Source organism: Oncorhynchus mykiss, chromosome 2 (assembly GCF_057628025.1).
Source record: "Oncorhynchus mykiss isolate SJ-2025 chromosome 2, ASM5762802v1, whole genome shotgun sequence".
Taxonomy (NCBI): Eukaryota; Metazoa; Chordata; class Actinopteri; order Salmoniformes; family Salmonidae; genus Oncorhynchus; species Oncorhynchus mykiss.
In genome coordinates this window covers 103,517,954-103,540,020 of record NC_143023.1, presented here as the reverse complement: position 1 = coordinate 103,540,020, position 22,067 = coordinate 103,517,954, and the positions used below count along the sequence as shown (strand labels likewise).

At 42.5% G+C, this 22,067-nt stretch overlaps 1 protein-coding gene across 2 annotated transcripts in view; it reads left to right on the top strand.

Moving 5' to 3' along the window:
• The window catches only part of slc24a1 (solute carrier family 24 member 1), a 43,776-nt gene extending 22,263 nt beyond the window's left edge, over nt 1-21,513 (top strand). Inside the window, exons 6-10 of one of the 2 annotated variants that reach the window (XM_036961282.2) lie at nt 12,600-12,706; nt 12,947-13,213; nt 16,923-17,012; nt 17,832-17,998; nt 19,426-21,513. In XM_036961282.2, the coding sequence (XP_036817177.2) occupies nt 12,600-12,706; nt 12,947-13,213; nt 16,923-17,012; nt 17,832-17,998; nt 19,426-19,675 (881 nt within the window). In that variant the 3' untranslated portion in view covers nt 19,676-21,513. The remainder of the gene's footprint in view (nt 1-12,599; nt 12,707-12,946; nt 13,214-16,922; nt 17,013-17,831; nt 17,999-19,425) is intronic. The other variant, XM_090214749.1, reaches the window with a different exon arrangement.
• The last annotated feature ends 554 nt before the right edge of the window (nt 21,514-22,067 follow it).

The window sequence follows — 22,067 nt, the reverse complement described above, 5'->3', positions numbered from 1 at the left end:
ACTCTGTACCGTAATACCCTGTATATAGCCTCCACATTGACTCTGTACCGTAACACCCTGTATATAGCCTCCACATTGACTCTGTACCGTAACAGCCTCCACATTGACTCTGTACCGTAAAACCCTGTATATAGCCTCCACATTGACTCTGTACCGTAATACCCTGTATATAGCCTCCACATTGACTCTGTACCGTAACACCCTGTATATAGCCTCCACACTGACTCTGTACCGTAATACCCTGTATATAGCCTCCACATTGACTCTGTACCGTAATACCCTGTATATAGCCTCCACACTGACTCTGTACCGTAATACCCTGTATATAGCCTCCACATTGACTCTGTACCGTAATACCCTGTATATAGCCTCCACATTGACTCTGTACCGTAATACCCTGTATATAGCCTCCACATTGACTCTGTACCGTAATACCCTGTATATAGCCTCCACATTGACTCTGTACCGTAACACCCTGTATATAGCCTCCACATTGACTCTGTACCGTAACAGCCTCCACATTGACTCTGTACCGTAAAACCCTGTATATAGCCTCCACATTGACTCTGTACCGTAAAACCCTGTATATAGCCTCCACATTGACTCTGTACCGTAACAGCCTGAAAATAGCCTTGTTACTGTTATTTTATTGTTGCACTTTAACTATTTGTTATTTTTCAATTCTCTTCTAAACTGTATTGTCGGTTAAGGTCTTGTAAGTAAGCATTTCACTGTTGTATTAGGCGCATGTGACAAATATAATTTGATTTGATGTCATTTCAATCCCTTGATTATCCATACAGGAGTACAGTAGACCACCAGCGCTCAGATAGGGACCCAATTCCAACTAAACTACTGATAGAGCTGCTTCCTGTGCTTGGCCCTTGTATGTTGAACATAATAAACGGCTCCCAATCCACCAGATGTGGACCAAGCTCGTTAAAAGTGGCAGTGATAAAGCCTCTCCTGAAAAAGCCAAACCTTGACCCAGAATTTTTTTTTTTTTTAACTATCGACATATATTGAATCTCCCATTCCTCTCAAAAAAAATCTAAAAGCTGTTGCGCAGCAACTCACTGCCTTCCTGAAGACAAATAGAAACGCTTCAGTCTGGTTTCAGACCCCATCATAGCACTGAGACGGCACTTGTGAAGGTGGTAAATGACCTTTTAATGGCATCAGACTGAGGCTTTGCATCTGTCCTTGTGCTCCCAGACCTTAGTGCTGCTTTTGATACCATCAATCACCACATTATTTTGGAGAGATTGGAAACCCAAATTGGTCTACACGGACAAGTTCTGGCCTGGTTTAGATCTTATCTGTCGGAAAGATATCAGCTTGTCTCTGTAAATGATTTGTCACCTGACAAAATCAATTGTACGTTTCGGCATTCCTCAAGGATACGTTTTAGGACCACTATTGTTTTCCCTTTGGAAAGTATTCAGATCTCTTATTTCTTCTTTTACAGCCTTATTCTGAAATGGATTAAAAAACAGATTTCCCTCATCACCTCAATCTGCCCCCTAATGACAAAGCAAAAATAGGTTTTTATACATTATTGCACACATATATACATATATACATACATACATACATACATACATACATGCATACATACATGCATACATACATACATACATATAAATGAAATATAACATTTATATATATATATATATATATAAATGAAATATAACATTTACATAAGTATTCAGACCCTTGACTCCAGTGGTCGCCAACCGGTCGATCTTCAAGGCATTCCTAGTAGATCCCCAAATATTTCTGTAGAAAATACAATCTCACCAGAGGAAAGGAAGGAGGGAGCAGGGGCCGTGAGAGGTGGTTGGGAAAAATAATGTTGAACGATAATCCAACTCGGAATTCCAAGTCAGAATCTCAGGCATCTTTCTAGAGCTCTGACTTTTTGACCTGAAGGTCACTGACGTCGTGAGTTGACCTCGTTGACCATCAGATGCAGGTACCATCAGTCCAGTTAAATTAAAAGGCAAATTATTTAAATTCAGGCTCCACAGGGCCTCACAAGTGCTAAACCAACTGATCTATTTTGTCATCAAAGCTTGAGTTTTGAAATATAATATGGTCTGATTAACAATATTGGAAGGCCGATCACATAGCCAATATGCTGTGATAATGTACTAGGCCTACTGCCCAAACCTCATTCCTACAAAACTCTTTGTGTGAGGTTAATGTAAAAAATAAAAAATAAAAAGTCTGAGCAGTAGATCTCAGCTTGCTTTTCGACTGTGAAGGTGATCTTGACTTAGAAAAGGTTGGTGACCACTGCTTTACTCAGTACTTTGTTGAAGCACCGTTGGCAGCAATTACAGCATCGAGACGTCTTGGTTATGACGCTGCAGGCTTGGCACACCTGTATTTGGGGAGATTCTCCCATTCTTCTCTGCAGATCCTCTCAAGCCCTGTCAGGTTGGATGGGAAGCGTTGCTGCACAGCTATTTTCAGGTCTCTTCAGAGATGTTCAATCGGGTTCGAGTCCAGGCTCTGGCTGGGCCACTCAAGGACAGTCAGAGACTTGTCCCAAAGCCACTCCTGCATTGTCTTGGCTGTGTGCTTAGGGTCATTGTCCTTTCAGAAGGTGAAACTTCGGACGGGTCTGAGGTCCTGAGCGCTCTGGAGCAGGTTTTCATCAAGGATCTCTCTGTACTTTGCTCCGTTCATCTTGGCCTCAATACTGACTAGTCTCCCAGTCTCTGCCGCTAAAAAACATCCCCACAACATAATGCTGCCACCACCATGATTCACCATACGGATGGTGCCAGGTTCACTTCAGACGTGACGCTTGACATTCATGCCAAAGAGTTGTTCAATCTTGGTTTCAGCAGACCAGAAAATCATGCACCTTTTACTGAGGAGTGGCTTCCATCTGGCCACTCTACCATAAAGGCCTGATTGGAGGAGTGCTGCAGATATGGTTGTCCTTCTGGAAGGTTCTTCCCCAGATCTGTGCCTCAACACAATCCTCTCTCAGAGCTCTATGGACAATTCCTTTGACCTCATGGTTTGCTTTTTGCTCTGACATGCACTGACAACTGTGGGACCTTATATAGACAGGTGTGTGTCTTTCCAAATGGTGTCCAATCAATTGAATTTACCACAGGTGGACTCCAATCAAGTTGTAAAAACATCTCATGGATGATGAATGGAAACAGGATGCACCTCAATTTTGAGTCTCATAGCAAAGGGTCTGAATATTTATGTAAACAAGGGACTTCTGTTTTTAATTTTTAATACACTTGCTAAAACTTCTAAAAAACTGTTTTTGCTTTGTCATAATGGTGTGTGTAGCATAGGACGTTTATTTTGCGGGGTCTGAATACTTTCTAAAGGCACTGTATTTTCTACCTCTTGTTGATGTCATTTGGAAACACATCTTTCACTGCTATGCGGACGACACACAGCTGTACATTTCGATGAAACATGGTGAAGCCCCAAAATGTCTTACCCTGGAAGCATGTGTTTCAGACATAACAAAGTGGATGACAGGAAATGTTTTACTTTTAAACAGACAAAATAGAGACGCTAGTTCTAGATCCCAAGAAATAAATAGTTCTACTGTTGGATCTGACAATTCATCTTGATGGTTGCACAGTCGTCTCAAATAAAACTGTGAAGGACCTCTGCATTACTCTGGACCGTGATCTCTCTTTTGACAAACATATCAATAATTTTTCACAGACAATTTTTTGATTCTTCGTAACATTGCAAAAATCTGGAAAAAAATGATCTTCCTATCCGGTTTCCGTCCCCTCAGGCTCGTGTGGCGGAGGAGATCTTCGTGGGCTATACTCAGCCTTGTCTCAGGTAGTAAGTTGGTGGTCTGTTGATATCCCTCCAGTTGTGTGGGGGCTGTGCTTTCGCAAAGTGGGTGGGGTTATATCCTGCCTGTTTGGCCCTGTCCCGGGGTATTGTCGGATGGGGCCACAGTGTCCTGAGACTCCAGAGGGAGTCTGGAAGGGCATCTAGGAATCTTTGTGTTGTCTGAGAATTTGTAGCATGACTTTTGATGCTCCTTGGTTGGGGTCTGAGCAGATTGTTTGTTGCGATTGCAAACGTAATAAAATGGTTGTCGGATAGTCCAGGATTATGAGGAAAAACATTAAGAACCACAACATTTATTCCACGAGACAAAACTAGGTCCAGAGTATGACTGTGACAGTGAGTGGGTCCAAAGACATGTTGGACAAAACCCACTGAGTCGATGATGGCTCCGAAAGCCTTTTGGAGTGGGTCTGTGGACTTCCATGTGAATATTAAAGTCACCAAAGAATTGAATATTATCTGCCATGACTACAAGGTCGGATAGGAATTCAGGGAACTCAGTGAGGAACGCTGTATATGGCCCAGGAGGACTGTAAACAGTAGCTATAAAAAGTGATTGAGTAGGCTGCATAGATTTCATGACTAGAAGCTCAGAAGACGAAAACGTCATTTTTTTGGTAAATTTAAATTTGCTATTGTAAATGTTATCAACACCCCCGCCTTTGCGGGATGCGCTGGGGATATGGTCACTATTGTAACCAGGAGGTGAGGCCTCATGTAATACAGTAAATTCATAAAGCTTAAGCCATGTTTCAGTCAGGACAATCACATCAAGATTATGATCAGTAATTACTTCATTGACTATAACTGCCTTTGAAGTAAGGGTCTAACATTAAGTAGCTCTATTATGAGATGTGAGGTATCATGATCTCTTTCAATAATGACAGGAATGGAGGAGGTCTTTATTCCAGTGAGATTGCTAAGGCGAACACCGCCATGTTTAGTTTTGCCCAACCTAGGTCGAGGCACAGACACGGTCTCAATGGGAATAGCTGAGCTGACTACACTGACTGTGCTAGTAGCAGACTCCACTAAGATGGCAGACTGGCCTGCACCCTGCTGCCTGGCCTGCACCCTCTCTCATTGTGGAGCTAGGGGAGTTAGAGCCCTGTCTATGTTGGTAGACAAGATGAGAGCACCCCTCCAGCTAGGATGGAGTCCGTCACTCTTCAACAGGCCAGGCTTGGTCCTGTTTGTGGGTGAGTCCCAGAAAGAGGGCCAATTGTCTACAAATTCTATCTTTTGGGAGGGGCAGAAAACAGTTTTCAACCAGCGATTGAGTTGTGAGACTCTGCTGTAGAGCTCATCACTCCCTATAACTGGGAGGGGGCCAGAGACAATTACTCGATGCGACACATCTTTCTAGCTGATTTACACGCTGAAGCTATGTTGCGCTTGGTGATCTCTGACTGTTTCATCCTAACATCGTTGGTGCTCGCACCTACAGTCCATACCTCTTTACCTCCACCTACAGTCCCATACCTCTTTCACTCCACAGGGAGTTTAGTTGTAGCAGGGTATTGTGTTCCCTCTTCCTAGAGGCGTACGTAACAGTCAAGTACAGTAATGTGTCTTCAGACTGTCAAGTACAGTAGTGTGTCTTCAGACTGTCACGTAATGTGTCTTCAGACTGTCACGTAGAGTAATGTGTCTTCAGACTGTCACGTAGAGTAATGTGTCTTCAGACTGTCACGTAGAGTAATGTGTCTTCAGACTGTCACGTAATGTGTCTTCAGACTGTCACGTAGAGTAATGTGTCTTCAGACTGTCACGTAGAGTAATGTGTCTTCAGACTGTCACGTAGAGTAATGTGTCTTCAGACTGTCACGTAGAGTAATGTGTCTTCAGACTGTCACGTAGAGTAATGTGTCTTCAGACTGTCACGTAGAGTAGTGCGTCTTCAGACTGTCACGTAGAGTAGTGCGTCTTCAGACTGTCACGTAGAGTAATGTGTTGCTAATGATCAAGTAGTTGCATCAAGATTCCATTCATCAAAGTTATTTTACTGCAGACTAGCGAGTTATTCTCCGAAATACAGTCTGCTTGCCTTGTTTGCAGTGAAGTTTAAAAAGAAAAGGCAACCTTTCTAAACGGCATTGCCATGGGGACAGCAACGACAGACAAACCTAAAGGTGAGCTGGACACAAAGGAATGAGGAGTTCTGATGCCGAGGTGGTGGATATACAGAGTACAAAACATTAAGAACACCTGCTCTTTCCATGACGTAGACTGACCAGGTGAAAGACCAGCTGAAGAGATCCCTTATTGATGTCAACTGTTATAAATCCTCTTCAATCAGTGTAGATAAGGGAAGGAGACAGGTTAAAGGTCTTGTAACCCTTGAGACAATGGAGACATGAATTGTATGTGTGCCATTCAGAGGGTGAAACAAAAGATTTAGCTGACAGTTGGAGAGTTAAGAACTGCAGCGCTGCAGGATTTCACACTCATCAGTTCCTGCCAACTGGGCACAATTGAGGCTGTTCTGAAGGAGGGTGGGGGGACAACTCAATATTAGGAAGTTGTTCCTAATGTTTTGTTCACTCAGTGTGTAGCAGATGAGGATCTGTAAGACAAAGTCTGAAGTGTCTCCACTAGGTGGTGCAACTGGGTAAAACGCTTCAGAAAGGCGGTTACGTGTGTTTATCCTCTGGATAAAGGCATTCTGCTGTAGGAGAGGTTACTGCTACCTGCCAGCAGGTGGAGCTGTTGTCCTCTGGATAAAATCATTCTGCTGTAGGAGAGGTTACTGCTACCTGCCAGCAGGTGGAGCTGTTGTCCTCTGGATAAAATAATTCTGCTGTAGGAGAGGTTACTGCTACCTGCCAGCAGGTGGTGCTGTTGTCCTCTGGATGAAATCATTCTGCTGTAGGAGAGCCTTGGACCATGAAATGATACATGAAAATCCATTCCAACTCTGGTTTTGTCTTTGTCCAGGTCTGTACACAATAGTATAACTATGTTCCCTCTTACAAATGGCAATTATTGCTAATTTACCCTGAATTGAAAGAGTAGATGTAACAGTATGACTTTAGACCGCCCCCTTGCCCATACCCGGGCGCGAACCAGGGACCCTCTGCACACATCATCAAGAGTCACCCACGAAGCATCGTTACCCATCGCTCCACAAAAGCCGTGGCCCTTGCAGAGCAAAGGGAACTACTACTTCAAGGTCTCAGAGCAAGTGACGTCACCGATTGAAACGCTATTTAGCGTGCACCGCTAACTAAGCTAGCCGTTTCACATCCGTTACATAGACAGATTGATAACCCCCTAGAATGACTCCAAAAGACTCCTGAACACCTATTAAAATGGCTACTCAGACTATTTGCCTCCTGTGATAGTTCACTTCTTTACTATTAAATGAGGAGAGACAAACTTATCACACAAGTCAGTTATACTTAAACTAAATCTTTAACAATGAGAGCTTTGCAATAGTAATGGCATTTAGACTAATCACCGTTTCTGACGATCCGTTGAAAAGCCCCAAGACAAAAGTACAAAGGTCTTTGAGAGCCAGGATACACCCCTTTCAACCTACTTGACGAACAACATATACATAGAATGAGTCACAAGGGGAGACTTTTTAAATGAGAAAGGAGTATCCCGTAGCCAGATAGCATTCGCTATAAATTATCGTTCAGTTTGGCCCTTAATACGAGGTTCTAATCTCGTTCCTGGTATTTCATAGCACAAAAACGTCAACTCCAGACACTACCCCACACATCTAGTCTCAGACCTTATCTCCCCCAAGGCCAAAGGAGGGAGTGACTGGCGCACAGATATTGTGGAAACCAGTAATTGGTTCCCCATTAATCACACCCTCCCTTCATGTGGTTTAAGAATGATATTTTGCATAGCACCAGGAACATGTGAAAGACAAGCCTGACCTCTCCCCTCTCTGGGCCCCAGGTGACTGAGCCCCAGCTGAGGGAAGAAGTGCAACTGCCAACACCAGAGTCCAAAGGGATAAATTCTAATAAGTATCTGACATCAGCATATTATGCAGATAGGACATCTTCATTATCTATGTTACCCAACTCATTATGATTCTTCCACCTCACCCCCACCCCCCTCTTCTACGCTGCTGCTACTCTGTTATCTATGCATAGTCACTTTAACTCTACCTACATGTACATATTACCTTGACTAACCAGTACCCCCTGTATATAACCTCCACCTTGACTCTGTACCAGTACTCCCTGTATATAGCCTCCACATTGACTCTGTACCTGTACCCCCTGTATATAGCCTCCACATTGACTCTGTACCGGTACCCCCTGTATATAGCCTCCACGTTGACTCTGTACCGGTACCCCCTGTATATAGCCTCCACATTGACTTTGTACTAGTACCCCCTGTATATAGCCTCCACATTGACTCTGTACCTGTACCCCTGTATATAGCCTCCACATTGACTCTGTACCGGTACCCCCTGTATATAGCCTCCACATTGACTCTGTACCAGTACCCCCTGTATATAGCCTCCACATTGACTTTGTACCAGTACCCCCTGTATATAGCCTCCACATTGACTTTGTACCTGTACCCCCTGTATATAGCCTCCACATTGACTCTGTACCGGTACCCCCTGTATATAGCCTCCACATTGACTCTGTACCAGTACCCCCTGTATATAGTCTCCACACTGACTCTGTACCAGTACCCCCTGTATATAGCCTCCACATTGACTCTGTACCGTAATACCCTGTATATAGCCTCCACACTGACTCTGTACCGGTACCCCCTGTATATAGTCTCCACACTGACTCTGTACCGGTACCCCCTGTATATAGCCTCCACATTGACTCTGTACCGGTACCCCCTGTATATAGCCTCCACATTGACTCTGTACTGGTACCCGCTGTATATAGCCTCCACATTGACTCTGTACTGGTACCACCTGTATATAGCCTCTACATTGACTCTGTACCGTAATACCCTGTATATAGCCTCCACATTGACTCTGTACCGTAACACCCTGTATATAGCCTCCACATTGACTCTGTACCGTAACACCCTGTATATAGCCTCCACATTGACTCTGTACCGGTACCCCTGTATATAGCCTCCACATTGACTCTGTACCGTAATACCCTGTATATAGCCTCCACACTGACTCTGTACCGTAATACCCTGTATATAGCCTCCACATTGACTCTGTACCGTAATACCCTGTATATAGCCTCCACATTGACTCTGTACCGTAATACCCTGTATATAGCCTCCACATTGACTCTGTACCGTAATACCCTGTATATAGCCTCCACATTGACTCTGTACCGTAATACCCTGTATATAGCCTCCACATTGACTCTGTACCGTAACACCCTGTATATAGCCTCCACATTGACTCTGTACCGTAATACCCTGTATATAGCCTCCACATTGACTCTGTACCGTAATACCCTGTATATAGCCTCCACATTGACTCTGTACCGTAATACCCTGTATATAGCCTCCACATTGACTCTGTACCGTAATACCCTGTATATAGCCTCCACATTGACTCTGTACCGTAACACCCTGTATATAGCCTCCACATTGACTCTGTACCGTAATACCCTGTATATAGCCTCCACACTGACTCTGTACCGTAACACCCTGTATATAGCCTCCACATTGACTCTGTACCGTAATACCCTGTATATAGCCTCCACATTGACTCTGTACCGTAACACCCTGTATATAGCCTCCACATTGACTCTGTACCGTAATACCCTGTATATAGCCTCCACACTGACTCTGTACCGTAACACCCTGTATATAGCCTCCACATTGACTCTGTACCGTAATACCCTGTATATAGCCTCCACATTGACTCTGTACCGTAATACCCTGTATATAGCCTCGCTACTGTTATTGCCCTTTATTTGTTACCTTCATTTCTTATTCTTATTTTTTTTTTTGGTAATTTTTAAAACTGCATTGTTGGTTAAGTGCATGTAAGTAAGCATTTCACTGTAAAGTGCTGTATTTGGCATATGTGACACAAAAAAAACATTTGATTTTATTGTAAGCCTGGGGGGATGGTTCTACCAACCTAACATAGGGAATTGTTTTAAGGTGGTCACGCCAAGGATCCTTTAGCTAATTAATTTTGAATTTTAGGTCAGCTTATATAAAATAAAAACACAGTACCAGTCAACAGTTTGGACACACCTACTCATTCAAGGATTTTTCTTTATTTTTATATTTTCTACATTGTAGAACAATAGTGAAGACAGCATAACTATGAAATAACACATATGGAATCATGTAGTGACCAAAAAGTGTTTAAAAAAATGAAAGTATATTTCAGATTCTTCAAAGTAGCCTCCCTTTGCCTTGATGACAGCTCTGCACACTCTTGGAATTCTCTCAACCAGCGTCATGAGGTAGTCACATGGAATGCATTTTAATTAACAGGTGTGCCTTCTTAAAAGTCCATTTGTGGAATTTATTTCCTTCTTAATGCGTTTGAGCCAATCAGTTGTTGTGACAAGGAAGGGGTGGTATACAGAAGATAGCCCTCTTTGGCAAAAGACCAAGTCCATATTATGGCAAGAGCAGCTCAAATAAGCAAAGAGAAACAACAGTCCATCATTACTATAAGAAATGAAGGCCAATCAATGCAGAACATTAAGAACTTTGAAAGATTCTTCAAGCGCAAAAACATCAAGCGCTATGCTGAAACTGGCTCTCATGAGGACCGCCACAGGGAAGGAAGACCCAGAGTTACCTCAGCTGCAGAGGATAAGTTCATAAGAGTTACCAGACTCAGAAATTGCAGCCCAAATAAATGCTTCACAAAGTTCAAGTAATGGACACATCTCAACATCAACTGTTCAGAAGAGACTGAGCCTGAGCCTTCAGGCTTAGCTGCAAAAAAACACTACTAAAGGACACCAATTATAAGAGTCTTGCTTGTGCCAAGAATCACAAGCAATGGACATTAGACAAGTGGGAATCTGTCCTTTGGCCTGGAGACCAAATTTGAGATTTTTGGTTCCAACCTCCATGTCTTTGTGAGACGCAGAGTAGGTGAACGGATGATCTCTGCATGTGTGGGTTCCACCATGAAGCATGGAGGAGGAGGTGTGATGGCGCTTTTCTTGTGACACTGTCTGATTTATTTAGAATTCAAGGCACACTTATCCAGCAAGTCTACAACCGCATTCTGCAGCGATATGCCATCCCATCTATCTATCATTTGTTTTTCAACAGGACAATGACCCAAAATACAACTCCAGGCTGTGTAAGGGCTATTTGACCAAGGAGAGTGATGGAGTGCTCCATCAGATGACCGAACTCTACAATCAACCAACCTCAACCCAATTGAGATGGTTTAGGATGAGTTGGACCGCAGAGTGAAGGAAAAGCAGCCAGGAAGTGGTCAGCATGTGTGGGAACTCTTTCAAGACTGTTGGTAAAGCATTCCTCATGAAGCTGGTTGAGAGAATGCCAAGAGTGTGCAAAGCTGTCATTAATGCAAAGGGTGGCTACTTTGAAGAATCTCAAATGTGGAATTTGCCAAAAGGCATCTAAAGGACTCTCAGACCATGAGAAACAAGATTCTCTGGTAAGATGAAACCAAGATTGAAATCTTTGGCCTGAAAGCCAAGCGTCATGTCGGGAGTAAACCTGGCACCATCCCTACTGTGGAAGCATGGTGCTAGCAGCATTATGCTGTGGGATGTTTTTAAGTAGCAGGAACTGGGAGACTAGTCAGGATTGAGGAAAGATGAAAGGCGCAAAGTACAGAGAGATCCTTGATGAAAACCTGGTACAGAACTCAGGACATCAGACTGGGACTAAGGTTCCCCTTCCAACAGGACAACGAACCTAAGAACACAGCCAAGACAACGCAGGAGTGGCTTCAGGACAAGTCTCTGAATGTCCTTGAGCGACCCAGCCAGAGCCGGGACTTGAATCCGATCAAACATCTCTGGAGAGACCTGAAAATAACTGTACAGTGATGCTCCCCATCCAACCTGACAGAGCTTTAGAGGATATGTAGAGAAGAATGGGAGAAACTCCCCAAATACAGTTGTGCCAAGCTTGTAGCGTCATACCGGAGAAGACTCAAGGCTGTAATCGCTGCCAAAGGTGCATCAACAAAGTACTGAGTAAAGGGTCGGAATACTAAATGAAATATTTCAGTTCTTTATTTTTATACATTTGCTAAAAAAAATAATTAATGTATTTGCTTTTGTCGATATTGTGTGTAGATTGATGAGGGGGGAAAAAACGATTTAATCCATTTTAGAATATGTCTGTAACGTAACAAAATGTGGAAAAAGTCCAGGGGTCTGAATGCTTTCCAAATGCAGTGTACTTCCATACATATTTTAAACTGGTAACCGGTTACCTTCAGACTAGTGTCGTGAGGGTCATCCGTAGACCAAACCGTTCCGACACTACAGATGTTTTCCTGAGAAGACTGATTTTCGGGATGTCTCATGGTCTGACAAACGTTGCTGTAACTCGGTCAATTTCCACCTCAGATGCGGAAGGCTGACATAAGCAGCTGCTGTGGACACAGCCCATTAAAAAAACATCTCTCTAGCTTAAACTGATGGATTTTGATGGGGATATTTTTATTATTATGCTATTTAGATTCAAGCGGAGTCGCAGACATCAACTCTAGGGGGGTTTTAATATGGAAATTCCCACATATGATGTTTGAGTTGGTTGAACTGATAGGATAGTGCTGCTGCTGTTCTGACCAGCCCCCCCCCCCCCCCCCTTTACCATCTGTCCAGACAAAGAACCAGTTGTCCCTGCACCCTCAGCCGCCCCAGTTCCAGCCCCTGCTCCAGCCCCAACCAAGGAGGAGGAGACGAAGAAGGAGCAGCCAGAGGGTCAGATGGTACAAGACAATGACAATACATTTCCTATCAATACATACAGTACATCACTAGGGGGACTCAAGGTAACAGCTCCCTCTCTCTCCCCTTCTCTCTCTCCCTCCACTTCTTTTCTCCTCTCTCTCGTTCTTAATCTCCTTCCCTGTCTCCATCAATCTCTCCCCCCCGACCACTCCCTTCAACCCCCTCTCCCCCTACCTCTCCTTCCTCCCTCTCCCTCCTTCCCCCTCCCTTCCTTATAGGAGGACAAATCGGCAGCAGTTGGTTCGTCTTGTAGTGAGGATGATGAGGATGATGACGACAGTGATGAAGATAGTTCTGATGAGGAAAGTTCTGATGAGGAAAGTTCTGATGAAGATGACGATGAGGAAGATGAGGAAGATGATGACCTTGATGACAAGCCTCTGTCTTTGGTGTGGCCGGACACCAGATGTAAACAGGCCACATATCTGTTCCTCCTGCCTATAGTCTTCCCTCTGTGGCTCACCGTGCCCGACGTCCGTAACCCGGTAAGGCCCACACACACCCACACACACCCATACAAACACACACACCCACCAACACACACACACATACCCACAAACACACACATACCCAGTAAAAAGAAAATACCACTGTAAGACAGCACCTTATGTAGTTTGGAAAAACATGAAAGTTGACCATGGACAGCAAAGTTCAAATCAACTCAAGTACTATTGGAACCAGTGGAACTGAAGAAACTGATGGAACTGGTGGAACTGATAGTTCTATGGAACTGATAGGACTGATAGGACAGATAGGACTGATGGAACCAGTGGAACTGAGAACTGATAGAACTAGTGGAAATTATACAACTGATGGAACTGACGGAACCAGTGGAACTGACAGAACCAACGGAACTGGTGGAACTAAATAGAACTGGTGGATCTAATAGAACTGATGGAACTGGTGGAACTGATGGAACTGGTGGAACCAATGGACCTCGTGGAACCAATGGACCTCGTGGAACTGATGGAACTAGTGGACCTGATAGAACTGAAAGAACTATTGGAACTGATGGAACTGATAGAACTGATAGAACAAGTAGAACTGAACAAACTAGTGGAACTGAAGGAACTAGTGGAACTGATAGAACTAGTGGAACTGATAGAACTAGTGGAACTAGTGGACCTGATGGAACTGAAAGAACTAGTGGAACTGATAGAACTGATAGAAGTAGTGGACCTGATAGAACTAGTGGAACTGATGGAACTGATGGGAACTAGTGGAACTGGTGGAACTAGTGGAACCGATGGAACTGGTGGAACCGGTGGAACTGGTGGAACCGGTGGAACTGGTGGAACTAGTGGAACTGAAGGAACTGAAGGAACTAGTGGAACCGGTGGAACCGACGGAACTGATGGAACTGATGGAACTGATGAACTAGTGGAACTAGTGGAACTGATAGAACTAGTGGAACTAGTGGAACTGAGAACTGATAGAACTAGTGGAACTGATAGAACTTTTGGAACTGATACAACTAGTGGTACTGAGAAATGATAGAACTAGTGGTACTGAGAAATGATAGAACTAGTGGAACTGATAGAACTAGTGGACCTGATAGAACTAGTGGACCTGATAGAACTAGTGGACCTGATAGAACTGAGAGAACTGATGGAACTGGTGGAACTGATAGAACTGATAGAACTGAAAGAACTAGTGGAACTGATAGAACTGAAAGAAATAGTGGAACTGATGGAACTGATAGAACTGAAGGAACTAGTGGAGCTGATGGAACTGGTGGAACTAGTGGAACTGATAGAACTAGTGGAACTGATAGAACTAGTGGAACTGATAGAACTGAGAGAACTAGTGGAACTGATGGAACTAGTGGAACTAGTAGAACTGATAGAACTGAAAGAACTAGTGGAACTGATAGAACTGAAAGAACTAGTGGAACTGATAGAACTGAAAGAACTAGTGGACCTGATGGAACTGATGGAACTGATAGAACTGAAGGAACTAGTGGAACTGTTGGAACTGGTGGAACTGATGGAACTTTTGGAACTGATACAACTAGTGGTACTGAGAAATGATAGAACTAGTGGTACTGAGAAATGATAGAACTGATAGAACTAGTGGAACTGATAGAACTAGTGGACCTGATAGAACTAGTGGACCTGATAGAACTGAGAGAACTGATGGAACTGATGGAACTAGTGGAACTGATAGAACTGAAAGAACTAGTGGAACTGATGGAACTGATAGAACTGAAGGAACTAGTGGAACTGATGGAACTGGTGGAACTAGTGGACCTGATAGAACTAGTGGAACTGATGGAACTGAAAGAACTAGTGGAACTGATAGAACTGAAAGAACTAGTGGAACTGATGGAACTGATAGAACTGAAGGAACTAGTGGAACTGATGGAACTGGTGGAACTAGTGGACCTGATAGAACTAGTGGAACTGATGGAACTGAAAGAACTAGTGGAACTGAGAACTGATAGAACTAGTGGAACTGATGGAACTGAAAGAACTAGTGGAACTGAGAACTGATAGAACTAGTGGAACTAGTGGAACTGATGGAACTGATGGAACTAGTGGAACTGATAGAACTAGTGGACCTGATGGAACTGAAAGAACTAGTGGAACTGATAGAACTAGTGGAACTGATGGAACTGAAAGAACTAGTGGAACTGAGAACTGATAGAACTAGTGGAACTGAGAACTGATAGAACTAGTGGAACTGAGAACTGATAGAACTAGTGGAACTGATAGAAGGGGTGGAACTGATGGAACTGAAAGAACTAGTGGAACTGATGGAACTGAAAGAACTAGTGGAACTGATAGAACTGAAAGAACTAGTGGAACTGATAGAACTAGTGGAACTGATAGAACTAGTGGAACTGATAGAACTAGTGGAACTGAGAACTAGTGGAACTGGTAGAACTAGTGGAACTGATAGAACTGAGAGAACTAGTGGAACTGATGGAACTAGTGGAACTGATAGAACTGAAAGAACTAGTGGAACTGAAAGAACTAGTGGAACTGATGGAACTGATAGAACTGATGGAACTAGTGGAACTGATAGAACTAGTGGAACTGATGGAACTGATAGAACTGAAAGAACTAGTGGAACTGAAAGAACTAGTGGAACTGAAAGAACTAGTGGAACTGATGGAACTGATAGAACTGAAATAACTAGTGGAACTGAAAGAACTAGTGGAACTGATGGAACTGATAGAACTGAAAGAACTAGTGGAACTGAAAGAACTAGTGGAACTGATGGAACTGATAGAACTGAAAGAACTAGTGGAACTGAAAGAACTAGTGGAACTGATGGAACTGATAGAACTGAAAGAACTAGTGGAACTGAAAGAACTAGTGGAACTGATGGAACTGATAGAACTGATGGAACTGAAGGAACTAGTGGAACTGAAGGAACTAGTGGAACTGCAGGAACTAGTGGAACTGAAGGAACTAGTGGAACTGATGGAACTGATGGAACTAGTGGACCTGATAGAACTGATAGAACTGAAAGAACTAGTGGAACTGATAGAACTGAAAGAACTAGTGGAACTGATAGAACTGAAAGAACTAGTGGAACTGATAGAACTGAAAGAACTAGTGGAACTGATAGAACTAGTGGAACTGATAGAACTAGTGGAACTGATAGAACTAGTGGAACTGATAGAACTGATAGAACTAGTGAAACTGATGGAACTAGTGGACCTGATGGAACTAGTGGACCTGATGGAACTAGTGGACCTGATGGAACTAGTGGACCTGATGGAACTAGTGGACCTGATGGAACTAGTGGACCTGATGGAACTGATGGACCTGATAGAACTGATGGAACTGAAAGAACTAGTGGAACTGATGCAACTGAAAAAACTAGTGGAACTGAGAACTGATAGAACTAGTGGAACTGATAGAAGGGGTGGAACTGATGGAACTGAAAGAACTAGTGGAACTGATGGAACTGAAAGAACTAGTGGAACTGATAGAACTGATAGAACTGGTGGAACTGATAGAACTGGTGGAACTGATAGAACTGGTGGAACTGATAGAACTGGTGGAACTGATAGAACTAGTGGAACTGATAGAACTAGTGGAAGTGACTTACTCAAATTCCTGTAATCCTTGCCTGTATTTGATGTTGTCATTTACTGTCCCTGAGTCTATCAAACTGTATGGTGGAAGTATACCTCAGTTAGAGAAAAACAATGTATTCTGTCACTGCCTATCTGTTCTGCAGATATATAAGAGGTTTTTTGTGATCACCTTCCTGGGGTCTATCCTATGGATCGCCGTCTTCTCCTACCTCATGGTGTGGTGGGCACATCAGGTAAGTTATACTAACTGCATCCCCAGGCGTTTGTATGAGTCTAATACACAAGAATAGTAGAATAATTAAAGAAGGCTGGTAGAAGAGGTAGTCTTCCTTTTGGCACTACCGTCAAATAGAGTCAAATAGAACAAACTATTAGAACCAACACCCAGTGTTACTCTCACTACCGCTACTGAGTCAAATAACACTATTAGAACCAACACCCAGTGTTACTCTCACTACCGCTACTGAGTCAAATAGAACAAACTATTAGAACCAACACCCAGTGTTACTCTCACTACCACTACTGAGTCAAATAGAACAAACTATTAGAACCAAGACCCAGTGTTACTCTCACTACCACTACTGAGTCAAATAGAACAAACTATTAGAACCAAGACCCAGTGTTACTCTCACTACCACTACTGAGTCAAATAGAACAAACTATTAGAACCAACACCCAGTGTTACTCTCACTACCACTACTGAGTCAAATAGAACAAACTATTAGAACCAACACCCAGTGTTACTCTCACTACCGCTACTGAGTCAAATAGAACAAACTATTAGAACCAACACCCAGTGTTACTCTCACTACCACTATTGAGTCAAATAACACTATTAGAACCAACACCCAGTGTTCCTCTCACTACCACTACTGAGTCAAATAGAACAAACTATTAGAACCAAGACCCAGTGTTACTCTCACTACCACTACTGAGTCAAATAGAACAAACTATTAGAACCAACACCCAGTGTTCCTCTCACTACCACTACTGAGTCAAATATAACAAACTATTTCCTATTAGAACGTAACACAACACCCTGTTTCTGTCAGGTGGGAGAGACCATAGGCATCTCAGAGGAGATCATGGGCCTAACCATCCTGGCTGCAGGAACGTCCATCCCTGACCTCATCACTAGTGTTATTGTGGCCCGTAAAGGACTGGGGGATATGGCTGTGTCCAGTTCTGTGGGCTCCAACATCTTCGACATCACCATGGGGTGAGTGCCATCACCTTCACACTGAATGATGTTAAACTACACTAAAGCTACCCTTAAGAAAAATTAAGTTTACTTAACTCAAATTCATTTTAAAAGCTAGTTCCCTACATCCCAAACTACTTAGTTATAAATTACCATATCTCAATCTGGAATGTCAGACTACAAAGATTACTCTGGAGCTGGGGATTTTCCCTGCAATCTGGAGCCATAATCATGCTTCATACTATTTTTAAAAAATGTATATTTTTATGCATATCTAAGCATACCTTATGAGCTGTCTGTATCTTCCTGACTGGTGGTTCTTTTTTATTCATAAAGAAACTAAAAACTCTGCTAATATCTGGGTAAAAGATTGAAAGGAATGTGAGTCTTATTCAGTACATGTAGTTATTGCCCGCTTTCTAAAGTCTATGAACCTTTCCAGCAGGAATGCCAGTACTCTAACTTGATTGATAACATGAAATGTCTTCTTGGTAGCTACTTATGAGGTTGGGAACCTATCGAGCTAAAGCCAACTTCATAAAATTGCTATGTGGTTAGTGTTATTACAGAGAAATATAAAAAAATGTAACAAAAAAACAGGTCAAATTACATTTTAGTCAACGCTCTTATCCAGTGCAATTATGCTCAAGTGCCTTGATCAAGGGCACATCCACAGTGTTCACATTTTCAGCTAGGGTATTCCAGACAAACCTTTCAGTTCCTGGCCCAACGCGCTAACCGCTAGGCTACCGGCTGCCCTATTTGAGGGAGCATGTGCCCCCTAAGGGCATGACGCCCCTGCTCTGGATTCAGATGTTAACCAAATGTGTAATTTGGCCTATTAAACACAAAAACTATGTTTTAAGTGAGAAGTAGGAAGGTCTGTTGCAGAAAAATAAAATTAATTATTGCTTAGTTCACCCATATTTTATTTATGGATAGTATGCAGTTTCAGTAGTTAGCTACACCGCTACATGGTAAAACAGTATGTAGTTCCAGTAGTTAGCTACACCGCTACGTGGTAAAACAGTAGTGTGTAGTTCCAGTACTTAGCTACACCGCTACATGGTAAAACAGTAGTGTGTAGTTCCAGTAGTTAGCTACACCGCTACATGGTAAAACAGTAGTGTGTAGTTCCAGTAGTTAGCTACACCACTACATGGTAAAACAGCTGTTAACTACTGAAAACACTACCTACATTTGAATTCAGTTCAACTACCACCAAGCTACTCCAAAATGTATTCACATTCCTAGATGTAGTTCACTAGTCCCCAGAACTATGGGCTAACATCCTGTAACTGGTTCAGGCTCTGAGAAAGAGGCTTAAAGGACTATGGAGAAAAGGGGTTATGAGTCCAATTGATTAAAATTTGTCGACCTAGCTGTACAAGGTAATAATATCTTTCTCTCAACCCCCCCCCCCCCCCCCCCCCCCCCCCCCTCAGCCTGCCAGTCCCGTGGTTATTGTGGTCGTCGTTCAATGGTTTTGCTCCGGTGCCCGTCAGCTCCAACGGCCTGTTCTGTGCCATTGTGTTGCTCTTCCTCATGCTCCTCTTCGTCATCATCAGTATTGCTGTGTGTAAGTGGAGGATGAACAAGATGCTGGGATCTACCATGTTCCTTCTCTATTTTGTCTTCCTGGTGCTGAGTGTTCTGCTAGAGGACAGAGTTATCATCTGTCCTGTGTCCATCTGACACTATTGTCTTCCTGGTGCTGAATGTTCTGCTAGAGGACAGAGTTATCATTGATTGAATTTGACAATTTGTCAAATACATATGGGCGCTTCAGCCGGTGACACCTCCACAAAATAGTTTGCTTCATAACATGAGATAATGTTTATTAGGAAATTGTACTAATTAAGTGCACACACACAAACGCACACACCCAAACGTACACGCACACACACAAATGCAGACACACACACACACACAGAAACATACACACACGTGCTGGAGGATCAAGTCATTATATGCTCTGTTTCCATCTGAGTCTGATTGTGTGAGGCCTCTCTTTTGAGGCTGATTGTGTGAGGCCTCTCTTTTGGGGCTGATTGTGTGAGGCCTCTCTTTTGGGGCTGATTGTGTGAGGCCTCTCTTTTGTCCAGCATGGTGTCTGACCAGATTAGTCTATAGGCATGGTTCCAAATTAAATAGATACTTCAGTTTAAAGAAAGTCGCTAACTAGCATTTGCAAGTAGATACCATAGACGTCCAGTCATTGCGCTAACACTAGTTAGCATTGGCTCACGGAACTACCTCTAATTTTCTTCATATTGGATGCAGAGACATACAGATGGTATCCATGAGTTCATTTGACTCTGGGGAAGTACATAAAGTGCTTCTTTGCCAACATCCAGAAGTATCCCTTCAACATTTTTCATTGGTAGCACTGGTGCTCCCAACTTTAAAAAGTTAGGAGCACCACATGAAACTTAGGAGCACCAGAAAACAGGATGTGTTTAATTCAGAGATACAGCCTATATTAGGCTTTTATGAATTCTACTTTTGAAGCATGTGTTGTGTCCTAGAAACTAATATGTAACACGGTAAAGAAATGTGTTTATTATAAAAGCTAAAATGTTGATACTAATACCTGTCATTGACATTACAAAAGTTATTTTTTAGTATTAGTAATATTAGGTTTCTGCATTGTGTAAAGCACAATTTTCCTATTGAGATACATTGAATTGGAAATTGTACGCTGTCCCTTTAAACACTTCAGGTTTGTGATGACAACATGCAAGAGATCTGTCATTCATTCATTGCTGTGATCATTGACCTCATGAAGAAGATATCCCTCTTCCTTTCTTTCTGTGTCCTCAGATGTTCGTATATACTGGTGAAGTTACCAGGTTGTTAGCTAGCCAATGAGGTTACATGACTGAACGAAGTATAAACAAATGGTTAACGACGCACAAGTAGTTTTAGAATGGCCCAAGACATAATTTCAGAATGTAAAATGTGGTCCCTGCGGTCCGCTATAGACAAGTTGGTTGTTTCCCAACAAAACCGACACATGCCCAAATATGGGGCAAAACAGACTGGGTTGACTTAGATTGTTGACAACATGTTAACAATATTTATTGAAAACATAAATGAAGCTAGCTAGCTAGCAAATTTTAGCCATATTAGAATAGACAACTCTATTAGAAAACACCTCAAAACAAGACATGGTATCAATAACAAGGTCAAACTAGCTGAAACGAGTCACTTACTATTCGCCACATGGCAGCTTCTCGTCATTGTAGCTAGCTGTCTGGCCATCCAGAACCATAACAACACATTAAGCTATTCACTTTATTGTACAGTAGAAGATGTTTTAACTCAGACAGCTTTTAGGGAAACACTTGTGACATTCTCTCGTTGGGTTAAACCACAGAAGATATTTTGACCTGGTTGGGCTAGAAGCAGGCCGTTTTCCCTGTAGTAATGATATAACCATGGCGCTAACTAATCTGTTCTCACTTTGTTCTCTAGGGCACTCTGAAACTATGGTACAGAGAAGCCTGATCATTACAATTATTATCTGGGAGATTCTTTTCCTAGTCGCTCCCAAAATAAAACTACTGGTCATACAACAAAATATTTCATATGCCATCAAACTGGTCGCACTTAACAGCCCTGTCTCTGTCTGGCTCGATGGACCTTTGAATGCATCATCAAAATATCCCAATCATTTGATTTCTAAAAGCTGTAGCAATGTCTACATTGAGTTGTTAGTGGATTAGGACTATCCGAGGCTCTCTGACTGGCAACACAGTCAACACAATGTTAATTGAGATGTTGCCGAATTTCAATCACTTAAAAATGTCTGGTTTTGACTTTCAGAAATGCTGACCTAAGTATAAAGAAGTGCGAGTAGTGAAACGAGATGTATTATTTATTTTATTAATATAATATTATTACCAACAATGACTTTATTGCTTTAAGTAATGTGATAAAAGCCCAAGTAGAAAACAAAGCAGTTGAATAATAGATGTACAGACAGTGAAAAGCTACTGTTCTCACTCAGTATCAAGGTTATTTATATTTGTTTTAAGATTTTTATTTGAAATTCAGTTTATCAGTTCATATTCAGATCCGATTT